Source organism: Eptatretus burgeri, chromosome 8, assembly GCF_056783735.1.
Source record: "Eptatretus burgeri isolate ZD-2024b chromosome 8, Ebu_testis_v1, whole genome shotgun sequence".
NCBI classification, from domain to species: Eukaryota; Metazoa; Chordata; class Myxini; order Myxiniformes; family Myxinidae; genus Eptatretus; species Eptatretus burgeri.
The window spans coordinates 3,332,898-3,347,897 of NC_140968.1; the positions used below are offsets into that span (position 1 = coordinate 3,332,898).

The 15,000-nt window shown below is 43.8% G+C and overlaps 1 protein-coding gene and 1 long non-coding RNA gene across 2 annotated transcripts in view; one reads left to right on the top strand and one right to left on the bottom strand.

Moving 5' to 3' along the window:
* Positions 1-15,000, top strand: part of IDH2 (isocitrate dehydrogenase (NADP(+)) 2) — a 36,576-nt gene that overhangs the window by 5,795 nt on the left and 15,781 nt on the right. The window contains exon 2 of the mRNA XM_085890624.1: positions 7,910-8,007. Within this exon, the coding sequence (XP_085746750.1) occupies positions 7,910-8,007 (98 nt within the window). The remainder of the gene's footprint in view (positions 1-7,909; positions 8,008-15,000) is intronic.
* On the bottom strand, positions 9,470-12,162 carry LOC147020937 (uncharacterized). The gene is made up of 2 exons (XR_015060674.1): positions 11,995-12,162; positions 9,470-9,806 (listed from the first exon to the last, which is right to left on the bottom strand). It is a non-coding gene; the product is annotated as an uncharacterized LOC147020937 (long non-coding RNA).

Here is a 15,000-nt window from a genome sequence, read left to right on the forward strand (position 1 = left end):
CACGTGATCTGGAAGATGGCCAAAAACGCCGATGCGATTCACAAAGAAGGAAGGAAGGAGAAATAAAATATAAATATAACACATTTTTAGCCTTTTATATTTATACATTTTCTGCTGAAGGTGCAAAAGTTTCAAAACCCGAAATGTAAACGTCGGCATTTATTTTCAAAATATAATTTTGTGCGCGTGTGCCAAAATGCCGAGTCATCTTTAACCAAGCTGCGCAGTTCGAGCTGTGCAGTCGAGCTGCGCCGTAGAACTGCGCAGTAGTCTTCGGTCATAACTGAACATTGAGAACTTGTGGTATTATAGAGATGACCGTCACCCCCACACGAGGGTAATTTTATATATATATATTGTTACGGCTGTGGAAATTCACAGGACACCATAAAGAATTTCCCCAAGATCAGTAATATCGATAAGTGTGTGTTCAGATAGATTTCCCCGCCGATGTCTCAGGGAATTATTCGTGTAACCAGGCTGTGAATCTTCAGTTAGCCGTTTTTCTTTACTACCGTTATATTGGCCAACTGCTCACAACAACCACCGACATCGCCCTCAACAACCGCTTCACAACAACCACCTCCACCACCAACATCGCTCTCATCAACTGCTTCACAACAACCACCTCCACCACCAACATCGCTCTCATCAACCGCTTCACAACAACCACCGCCACCACCAACACCTTCTCCACCACCGCCTTCACACAACCACCTTAACCACAAGCGCCCAACCACACCACCCTCACAACCATCACAAAACGCCAGCTACACCACCATTACAACAACCACCGTAACCACCACCACGTTGCCACCTCAGCACGGTTGCGAGAAGCCTGGCATTCATCGGGGGAGAATGGACGACGGCCTCACCCCTCCCCCCAATGACAAACACATGAGGAAAAATAAGCAACGATCGGTAAAAGGAGAAGGTAAACCAAAAACCCCGATTCGGCGAGGAAAACGCCCTGCTTCTGGAAGCTTCGCGCGCGTGCTGGAAGGGAGGGGGGCGAAAGGGAGGGGCGAGGCGCCATGGAAATAAAAGGGCGCGCTGAACGCAAGGTCGCTCGATCTCTGAGTCGTCGGCTGCTGGAGGTTGTGGAGGTGTGTGGAAAGGAGAAAAGGGTGTCGTGTCAGAGTTTTGGGCAGTGAGTGGAGCCGTGGTAGCCGCCTGGAGAGAGCGGAGCCAAGGCGTGCGACCTGCCGTACCGTGCCTTACCGTGGGTCACTGGAGGAGAGGGGACATCGAGGGTCGCCCTGGAGAGTCACCACGAGGGACAAGGTAGCCAGCTCGGTCTCTCGGAGCCTTTGCGGTCTGCACGGCTCCGTGTTTATAAAGACCCCAAGGGGTCCAGTCTACCCCTCGTCTGTCCTGGGGTTTTTTTTTCCTTGGTTTCTTTTGCATGAACGTTGTGGCGCCATGTCCGTAAGTAGAACTGTCGATAAGTGACTGTGCATAATAAATAGATGGTGGTAGCTCTTTGTCTTGCTCGCATCTTGTCCCTACCCACATTCATTGCATAATTGCATACCTGCATCACTGCATCACTGTTTACGTGTGCTTATTAAATAAATGTGCTTGTTTAAATGTTAACCCGTTCGTTGCGTCCTCTTTCCCTGATTGAACTGCCATATTGCACTCGGAATATAGTTGGTTTTTAAATAGCCGATAAAGTGATCGGGTCCAACGGGGCTCGCGATAACACCCTGCTCGGTTATCCCAAAACGGAGCGAGCTGCTTAAGCTGCTTGTTTACAAGCAGGCCTCGTTGAGGTACAATCTCTCGGAAATCTACCCGCGCGATTAATTAGGTAAATCGAAGATTTGGCGATCGGACCCTGTAGCGCGGGTAGAGTACGGACAAGGTTGTGGTGTGGTTAAAAACACACCCTTGGCTGGTTTTCGGCGTTGATCCGGAAAGTCGCGACTGGATTGTCCGTTCGGTGGGCGAGGCGGCCGCCATTGGCTAAACGCGGTTGCTCGCACGCCGGCGGGCGAGAATATGTCTATATATATATATATATATATATATATATTTATATATATATATATATATATATATATATATATATATTTTTTTTTTTTCAGGTCATCAATTGAGATTCAGACCTGGTCACTCTACCTTGGCCATGCTGCTTCCACTCTCCCAACAGTGGTTGGAGGCCCTCAATATAAGACATGCGATCAGGGCCGTCTCTCTGGACATATCTCAAGCTTTTGATAAAGTCTGGCGTCCTGCCTTGCTCTGCAAACTGTCTGCCTATGGAATCCAAGGCCAACTCCATGCTTTGATTACTCACTTCCTTCATTCTCATAGCCAACATGTGGCTCTCAACGGAACCTTTCATCTCCTCTCCTTGTCAAGGCTGGAGTACCCCAAGTCAGTGTTCTAGGCCCCATCTTATTCCTAATCTTCATCAATGGTCTCTCCATATGTCTGGAAAATCCTCTTTATCCCTTTGCTGATGACTCCGCACTCTGCCATGACATCTCTCATCCTTCTGACAGACGGACAGACAGATAGCAGCTTCTACCCTCTCCTCAGACCATGACAAAATCACAAACGGATCAAACACAATTTTGCTGATGTATCCATATTGTCCACTCTTTGCATTCTCCCTTACCCCTCATCACTACCGCATCCCTTAATTGTCCGTCTCGTCTATTTTCTCCCTCCACCCTGCTGTTGGTTTTTCTCCTTTCTCTTGCTATTCTCTTTATGTTGTGTCCTGATTTGTCCTGTGTCATTGCTCTTCCACAAGCTTAGACTATGTTAGGAACTAAGTCAGTAGGTAAATAAAAGAATGCGTCCATCTGTCCACATTCAATCCGTCCACATTCGCAGCATTTTCCAGGAACGTATCCCATGCTAATAATAACAACAGACACAGCACTTCAATTTATATGATGGTTCAATGGGGTGGTGTATAAGGGTGCTTTTCGGAACTGCTTCTGGACTACTTCAACAGCACCAAACTCTCGGATATTTTTTTTTCGTTAAATTTATTTTATTTTATTTTTTACATACATTGTCGAGGCTCGTATGAGAGCTAACACATTCCTGGCATAACACCTTCATCCATTGTTTGGAGAGCAGAAGCAACATATCCAGAGTAGACTTTCCCAGGGGGCAGGAGACAAGAGGGGTGGGAGAAGGAAGGACAAAACAGTGGGGAACAGAGACGTTAGGAGATCTGTGGAAGGGAGAGGGATGGGGCGGGGAACACGGGGTACGCAAGATGGATACCACAGGGGCTTTCAGGAAGAAAAGCAGGGAATTTGAAGGAGGTGGATTAACGGGGGAAGAAAAGATTGTGGTTTTGGATGGGGTTAGATAGTTGGTGGTGAACGGCTCTTTTGGAGGCCTAGAGGGAAGGATGGGATTGAAGAGAATGTGGGAGTTTATTCCAAAGGTGGCAAAAAGGGTAATGAAAGAGTGAAGGTGAGCAGTGATTCGTGATTTTGGTAGTTTTTCCAGAAGGGGGTTGCTGACGGACCTTCAGTGCCCCACGGAATTATGGGGGGGGGGCGAGGGGGACATATGTCACAGACAAAGTAGTGGGAGCGAGACTGGAGAGGAGACGGCAGAAAACAGAAAGACCACCGACCTGCCTGCGGTGAGAGAGTGAGAGGCCCAAAGACTCAGCCTCATCGTGGGAGATGCCAATGATCCGAAATTCCTTGGTTTCTACAGCGTGAAGCCGAGAAAGGTGAGAGGCAGGAGCACCAGCCCAGAGGGGAAAGCAGTACTCCATCAGGCTGCGGATGAAGGCTTTGTACGTGGTCAGGAGTTTGGGTGGGCCAAGGAAGGACTTTGCACGATGGAGGATTCCCAGTCGCCGACCGGCTTTAGAGGCCAGGTTGGAAATGTGACTTTCCCAGGAATGATCATGGCAGACAGTGAGACTGAGAAGCTTGAAAGAAAGGACTTCTTCCAGAAGATTGTTGAAAAAGTAGATGGGGGGGGGGGTTCTAAATTGTCCTTTCGGAGAGACATCGTGAGAGTGTGAGATTTGTCCGGATTGAAAGACATGTTCTGTGTGTTGGACCAATTTATGATTTTATCGAGATCTGCAAAGAGCGAAGAAGCTGCTGCATGTCAGTCTGAGGGATGGCAGAGGGTGGAGAGATCTTACCAGAGTTGGAGAGATCATTGATGAAAACCAGAAAAAGAACAGGGCCCAGAACACTGCCTTGAGGAACTCCAGCCTTGACAAGAAAAGGGGATGAAAGAACTCCATTTAGGGCCACACGCTGACTGTGACAGGAGAGGAAGTCTGCGAGTCATGAGTGGAGATGGCCTTGGATACCATAGGAAGAGAGTAAGACCACGTGTTCGACGTAGGCTCCACGTTGTCCGACCACTGCCTGCAAATGCGTTGTCATGTTCTCTATCACTTTGGGAAACGTTTCCTGAGGAATGTTCTGGATTTCTCGGTGGATGTTTTCCTTCAGCTGATCAAGAGTTTTCCTTCAGCATGGCATTCGTCTGTCATGTGAAGTTTTTTGAGGAAGTCTGCATCTTCCTCCAACTTTCCTGTGAACCAATTTGCAAAGTCTAGTCGTTTGCGTTTCTGTTAATCAGTAAGCACCGTTTCCGTTTGAATTTTGTATGGAAAGGCATGAATGTCTTGGCGAAGGATCCTCTGAACGGCGCTCTTATGAATGTTTGTCTCGGAAGAAAGTCGTCGAATCGATTTTTTTGGACTCTGAACGACCGCCTGTCTCACCGTTTCCACATTTTCTTCATTACGACCTGTCCTTTTCCGACCACTGTGACCCTTGTGAAGGTCACAGATGGTTCCCACATTGGTAAACTTTGCGATGGTGCACTTTATTGTCCGAAAGTTTGGTGCATGGCGCAAGTGGATACCGAAATGTCTCGAGTAAAGACGTTGCACCTGTATGACACTTTTCGTCTGGTGCCAAAGTTCAACAATTTTCGTTCGTTGTTGTACGGTCAGTCTTGGCATTTTTCTGGCGCTTGCTTGGTTTCAAAATAAACTTCAGGGTCTCTGCAATAAGAAATGAAGCATTAGTGACAAAATTACTGCTTTTTTAGGACCAAACGAAGCATTTTAAAAGTTGTATTTTTTTTGGGACTCCTTATATATTGCCAGTACTGGTCGTCCTCGAGAAGGCCCAACATATTGTTTGCCTCCCTGTACGTACTGCATGTGGAACCATCAATTGTTTGGAAGTCTTGAAAGCTGGTAGGGCCTCTCATGGTATCCAGCAACAGTCGTAGGTAGTAGCATTCCGCGTTGACTGAATAGACTTGGATGGACTGAATAGACTCGGCCTGAGGCATCACAACTCTTCATACCATTATTATGATCCGGAACTTGGGATCCTTGCAGTCGACGCTTCCACTGTTTTGTAGATGCATTCCATGTTTAATTCCGGGGAATTTCATTGCAGAGCAATGTTTTTGCGAAAGCATCGTTTTGACACAGACACAGAAGCAGAAACGAAGTCAATGTCGTGTTTGGTGGCTTCGCGGCTTTTTCACGTGCCGTCTCGTTCGTGAAGTCGACTCTGGCCATTTTCCAAATTGACGTTGAGATTAATAACTTGGGGGTAGTGGTCGTGTATTTGGAAACTCGGTAAGCACCATATTGCTTAATTGCTACTCACGTACCTGCCAACTTGATACTGTTCTACCTCATCGACCCGTCAACGATCCCTCTGAATCTCAAGCACAGTCACATCACAGCCTTTGCAGATATGCTTGCAGACATGTTTAATGCTCTTTATGGAAGTGCAGACCTCAACGTTGATGTGCACATTGAAAGAGCAACATTAAAAATGATTGTGTGGCACAACCCATCTATTGTCCATGTGAATTTCTTTTCGATTTGTGGTCAGTGTTGCTGTGCCTCCACCGTTCTCAGTCGAGGTTCTTCTGGATATCCATCGTGTCCGGTTTTTGTTTCACTTCATGAAGGGTTTGGTGTATTTAAAAAAAAATGTTTTAATCAAATACCATCTTTAATGCACGGGCTGGATGGATTGAGTTGTTCATATGGGCAATGTATTGGTTCACGAGTCAGTAAGTGACCACTATATTCGTTATGGGTGTGTGTGTCTGTCTGTCTGTCCCGAGCATAGCTCCGTGGGTTTTGATGCGATCTTGATAAAATTTGGGTTGGAGGTTTATATCATGATCAAGTTGTGTTTTCCTGAGAATGGGCGTGCTACACCCATTTTGGGCGGAGCCACGCCCAAAAAACGTGTTTTTAGGGGGGAGCCGGTTTCAAGTTACATCTTCTCCGAGGGGGTTTGTCGAATCTGGCAGAAGTTTCGGTATTTGGTTAGCCCAATGGCACCTGCATAGCCCCACGGAGCTCGATTTTTCATTTTCGTCACAAGGTCACGAACTTAGAAAATGTCAAAAATCAATAAATTTGGCATCGAGCTCCTAGGGTTTTCAACTGTTTCGAATGAAAGTTGGTATGGAAGTAGTGCTCTTTGAGTACTACAACTTTCATTATTTACATTTTTCCCGATTCCCGCCAGTTTGCCCGTGGCGTCCCCTCGAAGGTCAAAAAATTAAAAAGGCAAACCGTGTACATTGCTCGTGAACCATCGCCGTCTCCAGACTTGTGATATTTTAAACTCCGCCGCCGAACGTGGAAGGAGGTTATGTTTTCACCCCTCTCTTTCTGTCTCTCTCTGTTTGTGTGCAGGATATATTAAAAAGTTGTGGACTGATTCGGATGAAACTTGGTGGACAGGTTAGGTGTGTGACGAGGAAGAACAGATTCAATTTTGGTGAAGATTCGAATCCGGATTCGACTACTATAATTTTTTAGGTTATTCTTCACCATTGAGGGATCGGGCCAAAAACGATAAATAGCACGACATCTCAAAAAGTTGTGGACGGATTCGGACGGAACTTAGTGTACATGTTGGGTGTGTGACGAGGAATAATTGATTTTATTTTGGTGAAGATCCGAATCTGGATCTGGATATGAGACTTAATTTTTTTATGAGATTTAATTATATTTTATGAGATTATAATGAGATTTAATTTTTAAAGTGATTCTTCACCATTGAGAGATGGAGCCAAAAACGATATAGTACTGTATCGCGTGATATTTCAAAAATATATTGGGCCCGATATGTTCTCATGGATCAGGCATTACGTGGCGGAGGTACATGCTCTACCGAGTGCCCTTCTAGTTGTTGTTGATATCGTGAGGGATTGCATGAACATTTTGGTTTGTGATTTCTATGGAAACAATATGGTCAATATCTCGGGTGCCAGTTTTTCGTTGAGTCATAATAGGATATGAACGTGCAGTAAGGCACGTTTCTGCCACTCAATAGTATAAATGTGACGGCGTACGGAACCGAAGATCTGGTGTTTCACCAGAAGATCCACGAGGGTTTTCTGCTTCATGGAACAAATCTGTGAAATTGAACACGTAGGCAATTGTCATGTCGTGCACGTGGTTTTTATTTTTATTTTTTTTTTGGTCCTGAGTGCAATTCTCAAGTGATCTCATCCCAACTTGAATTGCATGTAAAAGTAATGAATAGGTCATGCTGGCCATAGGTAGGGATACAAATGCACAAACGCACCCACCCTGCAAGCAAATGACTGATTTTGTGTCTTCCTACTATCTGGATCATCAGCTGGGCACCGCTCTTCATCAGCGTTCTCGAGTACGTTCTTTGATTAACATACGTACGTGTTCACGTGGAGCATTTGTTTTGTGAGCTTAAAGTTGATTCGAGACGTCCTTAATGAATTTGCAGACATCGCAGATATCATCATGAATACATTCACATTGCAAAGAATAATTCTGTGATTCAATTCCACTTGTCTTTTGAATTCCTGAGGCCTCACGTCCTGATACATCTCTCTGTGCACTACAAAGTGATCTATTGGTACGTTGCAGATGCTGGGACTGGGAGACGCATCAAGGTGGCCAACCCAGTGGTGGAGATGGATGGGGATGAGATGACTCGAATCATATGGTCCATGATCAAAGATCAGGTGAGAGAATATTATTTAATTGACATGGCCAATTGGCATCACCTGTGTCGTCGACTCGGGTCAGATTTCTTGTATGAAAAGCACATTTTGACAGTTTGAGGTTTTGTAAGAGTTAACAGACTGTTTGATGAAAGCCAATCAATCCTCGAATGATTTTACACAACAATAGACACCCCTCTTCCTTCTTTTTCATCAAGTTGGTGATGCACGACCAGCTTTTCTTATTTTCTGCATCTGACCATGATCTTTTATGTACTTGCAGATTTTGTTCATCTGTTAACGTCTGTCTAACTTTCCATGCACATTTAACTTTCGATGTACACTGAAAGTGGATGGAGGTTATGTTTTTACCCCTGTCTGTCTCTCTCTGTCTGAACAGGATGTCTCAAAAGTTGTGGACGGATTCGGAAGAAATTTGGTGGAGATTGTGTATATGACGAGGACAAAATGATAGATTAACTTTTTTGGTGAAGATCCAGATACTCAAATCTTTCAAGTGATTCTTCACCATTGAGTGATTGGCCTAAAAATGACTTGTAGCACAATATCTCAAAAAGTTGAAGACTGATTCGGATGAAACTTTATGGACAGGTTGGGTATGTGACGACGATGAACTTATTCGATTTTGGTAACAATCCAGATCCGAGATTTATTTTATTATTATTATTATTTTTTTCAATTTCAAGTGATTCTTCACCATTGAGGTCCGAAACTATAGCATGATGCAGCATTTCAAAAAGTTGTGGATGAATTATGACAAAACTTGGTGGACGAGTTAATTTGGTGACAAGAAGAAGCCGATTTGATATTGGTTAAGGTCTGAATCAAGATCCGGTTTATCGGTGGAATACAAAACACAAAATCTTTTTATGCCTCCATCGACGAAGTCGCTGGAGGCATTATGGTTTCAGGTCTGTATGTTCGTGCGTCCGTGATAGATTTTTGTTCCCGCGATAACTTAAGAACAGCAGAAGAGATCCAAGCCAAACTTGGTACAAGTATGTATAATGATGCAAGGATGAACTGATTGGATTATGGGGTCAAGAGGTCAAAGGTCAGAGGTCATGTTCGGTTTAAAAAAAATTATGTTACTGCACTACCCTGTGAACCATTAATGGGATTATTACCAAACTTGGCATAAGTATACAGTATAATGCAAAGATGAACTGATTAAGTGGTGGCATCAAGAGGTCAAAGTTCACAGGTCAGAGTCTATGATAGGTTTTCATTGCCACGATAACTTAAGACCAACTGAAGTGATCCAAGTCAAACTTGGTACAAGTGTGGAAAATGATGTATGCATAAATGCATTGGATTATGTGGTCAAAAGGTCAAAGGTCATGTCAGTTAAAAATTGTGATATTTGAGAACAGCTGAAGGGATTTAAATCAAACTTCGTATAAGGATGTCTGATGCAATAATGTGGCGGAGGCAAATCTGTCGAAGTCACTATGTTGAAGAGTGCCATTCTAGTTTTTTTAATATACCGCTAGTTGAGGCTCATTGGAGAGCTAGTACAGTGAACGGAACACGATACAAAACACGCATGCATGGGGTGGATAAAATGGATACAGAAGGAAACTCCGAGGAGATAAAACTGGAAAATTAAAAGGACAAGTGCCTTGGGTGGGGTCAACGAGGGTAGAAAAGATCATGGTTTAGGATTGAGAATGATCTCAGATGGTAGTGAACAGCTGTCTTGAAGACCTGGAGGGTAGATTGAGATTGAAGAGAATGTGGATTTTTGGTAGTTTCACCAGAAAGGGATTGATGGTGTACAATGTGAGCCTTGCAGAAACCTTGAGTGGACAAAGCACAGTTTGCAGATTATACCATAATTATATCCTGTGCTCTCATTCAAATGTATGATTCCTTAGTCAATACTTTTAAACTCCAAACTAAAAAAAGTGTCTCCTCAGAGTTCAAAGCCAACTTTCTTTAAACCAATAAAACCAAGTACAAGTTCCTCTTCTATTTGAAAAAAAAAAACTCCAACAGCACGAGCTTTCTTAAAATTGATAATACGCACATCACTAACATGCACTCAGGTATATTTTTTAGACATGATCGTTGATGACAAACTCACCTTGTCTGACCACATTTCCCTTTTTACTGAAACTGCTTCAGGTAACACAGGTGTTCTATCCAGATTACATTCATTTCTACCCTCAAGCACTTTAATTTCTCTTTACAATACCCTTGTTTTACCTCACCTAATTTAATTGTCATCTTGTACGGACATGTAACAGCAACAAGAAGCTTCATTCACTCATTGGAGCTCAAAGAGGAGCCTTGAGGGTTTGTACCTTCTCTCATCTTTGAGATAACACCGCACCTCTCTTTGTTCGGCGTAACACTTTGACTCTGGTATTAACAAATTTCACACACACTTCGTGTCTGTGGGTCATAAGTGCCACCCATTCTACAGGCCACACCTTCCCCCCTCTCCCCCAGCATCACAAGCACCGCTCGTTAGCCAGGCCACACCTTTCCTTCCAGTCGCCCAGAAATCGCCGCCATTAAATTGTTAAAATTGGCTTGGTCGTGAAATACCTTCATCCTTAATTAATTAGTCTGGAGGCCGAGGAAGCTCCCGAGAGATATTTACGATGTACACTTCCACTTTCGTACACTCAACATCACCTCTGAGTTTATGTACATTTTAAAAACTGAACAAGGTACATGTTCATTTCAATGAAAATAGTCATAATTCATAGTTGAAGTCTTTAATAAATAAATAAAAAACTCCTTTTGTCTGTGTTATGTATGCACTGTCGGATGATCAGATGTCCAGGGGTGTGTTCAGTTATCAAGCAACTAGTTAGCACTTGCCAAGCCAGCCGTTCCTTTTCAATGGTTTTGAATGGAGTGCTTGCCTGAGTGCTTAAGCCACTTGGTGACTGCTCCACAAGAAACCTGGTAACTGAACACACCCCAGATTCATGACATGGTGACGAGGATAAACATCTATCCCATCACTTCTTTCTGCCATATCGATGATTTTGACAGTACACGTGACACGTTAGAGGCGACGAGGCACGTTAGAGGTTGGTAGGAATCGAAAGCGGGATTTATTTATTTTTTTCCCAAATGTAGTGAAAAACTTTGTGAAAATTCCTTTGTGGAAGGGTCAGGGGGGATGAGGGAGGGAGTGGTGGAGTAGCTGGAGGCAGGGGAAGAGTTGGGATGAGGGAGGGAAAGGGGTTAAAGGAGGGACCCCTGCTCATATATATGTATATGTATATATATGTATATGTATATGTGTATATAAATATATATGTATATATATATATATATATATATATATATATATATATATATATATATATATATATATATATATATATTGTTGCGGTCGGGGTTACTGAGACACCAGCTTGTCACTCAGGGGATTAATCCCCGGTTGTCCTCGATAGAGCCGGACCCGGGGCCACCGCTCACAATTAACGTTATGGTACAGTGGGTTGTTTTAAAACCACGAACGCCACCCAGTCAACCACGAGTTCCAGAGTCCGCCGTCTAATTATTCCGTTTAACTGGAGGTCACGTGGTTACCTGAGCGGGGAGCGCGCCCTGGGCAAAGCACCAATGTTATCTGATTAGATTTTAATTAGGGCGGCCGAGCGTTTTAACCGCTGGTGCGTGCCGACTATTTTTTGGTCAAATCTGTGGTAATTACCTCCCGGTCTATCTCGATTTGGATAATGCTAGACCAATGGAAGGAAAGGACAAACACGGACAGGTTGGACAATCGACAAACACGGACAATCGACAAATAATTTATTAATAATAAAATAAATAAATAAAAAGAACTTTTTATTTGCTGAGGTAAATAAAGAATAAATTTCAAAGCAAAATCAATCAAAATGCCATGAAAGAGACAAAGAGCGGATGCTTATCGGGGGTTGATTTACTTACAGCTAAACACAGACAAGGGTACCCAGCAGATCACTCGGGGGAGGGGAGGGGGAGAATCATCTCGCTCACCAGAAAGTAGTCCGTGAAGCGAAAACGTCCTGAAATGCGTGCGTGCGTGTCACGTCCGTCGCCAGCACCCAGCTTTGCCGTGCACCCTCTCGCGGGGCAACCTTGAACACCAATCGACGTCTGGGAGGGCACCGAGAACGTCCGTCGCGGGTTTAGACCCTGGTGTTGTTGGTGATTGACCCGAGACTCACTTGTTGGCGGCGCTGCTCACACCCACATGCGCACCACATGCTCGCTTGCCGAAGCACTGGAAGGGCGAATTATCTCTTCGGCGCTGGTTGGACACCCACTTCTTGGTCGCTTCTCTCGCCCTTTGCTTTTTTCTTCTCTGGACTTTTTCTCCTCAGACTTTTTCTCTTCAGAGAACGTCCCTCTTTCACTCGTTTTTTTAATATCTCAGAACGTCTCTCCTCACGCTTTCTCTCGCTCGTTTTTTCATATCCCCGGGCCGTCTCCACGGAGTGCCGTCTGCCCCCAACTCACCCCGCCCCACCGGGGCACGGTTGCCATGACGACCTGTGCGCTCTCAAAAAAGGTGGGCATCAGAGCTTGCGAAAGAATGCTGCTGAGGAAAAATGATGGCGGGCTTCAGAGCTCGTGAAAGAAATGTGTGTGACCGTGTCTGTCGTAAAGAAACAAGGACAAATGTGTCCAAGAGCCGCGTCCTAAAGGCAATAACAACAACAACTTCCGATATTTCGTCACGTGCCTTGATGGAGCCAATAGCGAGACCCGTCATGGAGGCTCCTGTTCATGACAAGAAAATCGTGTATTTACGAAATTACAACACATTAAATGGAATAATCTTTAAATAGTAACGTAAACTTTAAAGCAAATGTCCGAATAAAGTTGATGATAGACGCTTTCAAAAGGCAGCCTCAATGCGAGGATGTGTACAAGTGTTTAATATTTAAGGAGATACGGATCCTGTTATAAAAGAGCCGAGTCCTAAACGTTTTGTCTTCACCAGAAGAAGGAGAAGAAGAACGCGGAGCTCTCTTCGAGCCAACGTTCGCTAAGCTATGCGAGACGCGGCTAAAAAGTTTCCCATAAGAGAGGGATCTATCCTTTACCCTTCTCAATGCATCACATTTAAGATCCCAGTCAACATGGGGATGGGGCTAATCTGAACATGCATTTAAGGAAATAACTGTCTGAGGACCTGGATGTGTGGATGCATTCATCAGACCAGATTCTAAAATCCATAACAATATATATATATACATATATATATATATATATATATATATATATATATATATATATATATATATATATATATATATATATATACACATATATACATACACACAAGTTAGTCGGTCATGTTCTTCCCTCCACGTTTTCTTGTAACTTCACTTCAATACATCACACACACACTAGATCTTGCAACAATTTGTTGTTGCAAGATCGCACATCATACTCCATGAATAGTGTACATTGAGATTTTATGAGCGTCATCTTTGGAACACTGCTGATGGAGCAGTGAAAGCCCAGTCGTCCGTGAACAAATGTAAATCTTCTTCCATGAACTTTCACATTTCCCAATATGTATATAGTACAAAAGATACTCGGACTGATGATATCCAAACAATTCTTGTATTTGAGTGTTTTGGTCATATCTTGTGTTTACTTTTGCTGATAGTTATTTGTTTATACTTCTTGTCTGGAAATTGATTCTTTGTCGTTTAAGGCAATTTATCACAAGCTTTAGCTTCCTGGAAATGCTCCTGACACAGTACAGTACTCAGTAATACACAAATGTCAATTATTATTACGAGAAGCACCCACTCCCTACAGGAGCCCACAAGGGGGTCATGTTATTATATTTATGCCTATTTTACTCCAAGGGGTCCCAGGATTACACGTACAACAAAAGGTTGCGATCAGTTCAGCCGTTTTTGCGGTACCTGGGAACAGACAGATGGACAGACAGTGAATTATAGTAAGATTATTACTATTATTATTATTATTTTTTTAAACTTACCCCTGCACAGAGTATGGAAATGAAACCTCGATTTAATTATTTATTATTTAATTCCTTGTTGTTTCATCGTTTTTTTATTATCTGTTTGTGTAGAGGCGTTCCTGCTTCAAACTATGCTTTTTCGGATTCCACCTTCAGCCATTCAAATGTCTTTTGCACATTGTTGCTTTTGTTGAAGGAAATAATTGTCCGATTCCATCCATCCATTGGAACCAGACTCTGTGCAGAGCATTGGTGCTGCCTAAGCAGTCTCCTTCGCTATTTGGCACAATCCTGGACGGGTCGCCACTCCAACACAGGATACCAGCATGCTGGCACTCATTTTGCCAACCTCGGAAGGATGACAGGTAGAGTCAACCCCACCTGGTATTAATTCAGCAGCCAAGTGGGATTTGAACTCAGGATCCAAGGATCGCAAGCCTACAACCATAACCATTAAGCCAACACCAGGCATAATGTCGTATTGATTGATTGTGTAAGAACACAATTGAGACATTTTGAGCACATTGATTGACGCATGCTCCGGACTCTTCCGGAGTGATCCGATATGCCAAAGTGTGGGTGCTCAAACCGGCTTGTGAAAACAGCACGTGTGTCGTCGCGTCAGCCCCGGAAGAAAGGAAACGGACGGTGATGTTTTCAACTTGCTGTTCTATCGTTGTTCTTCGCACGATTCTTGTTAATAACAGAAAAGAAAAAAAAGAGGAGCATAGACATATTTAAGTCCTGCTTTTGAAGGACAGCTTTTATTGAGGAACACCTTCTTCTTCTTCTTTGGGCTGCTCCCGTTAGGGGTCGCCACAGCGGATCAATGATCCGCATAACGATTTGGCACAGGTTTTACGCCGGATGCCCTTCCTGACGCAACCCTGGTCGCCTCTTACGACACACAGGGATGTGGTACACCTATTCTAACCGGGGTATACACCTGGCCCAGTACACTGGTACTCATTTCGCCGACCTCGGAAGGATGGCAGGCTGAGTCAACCCCCTGGTGTTGTACTACTTGGTATATATAT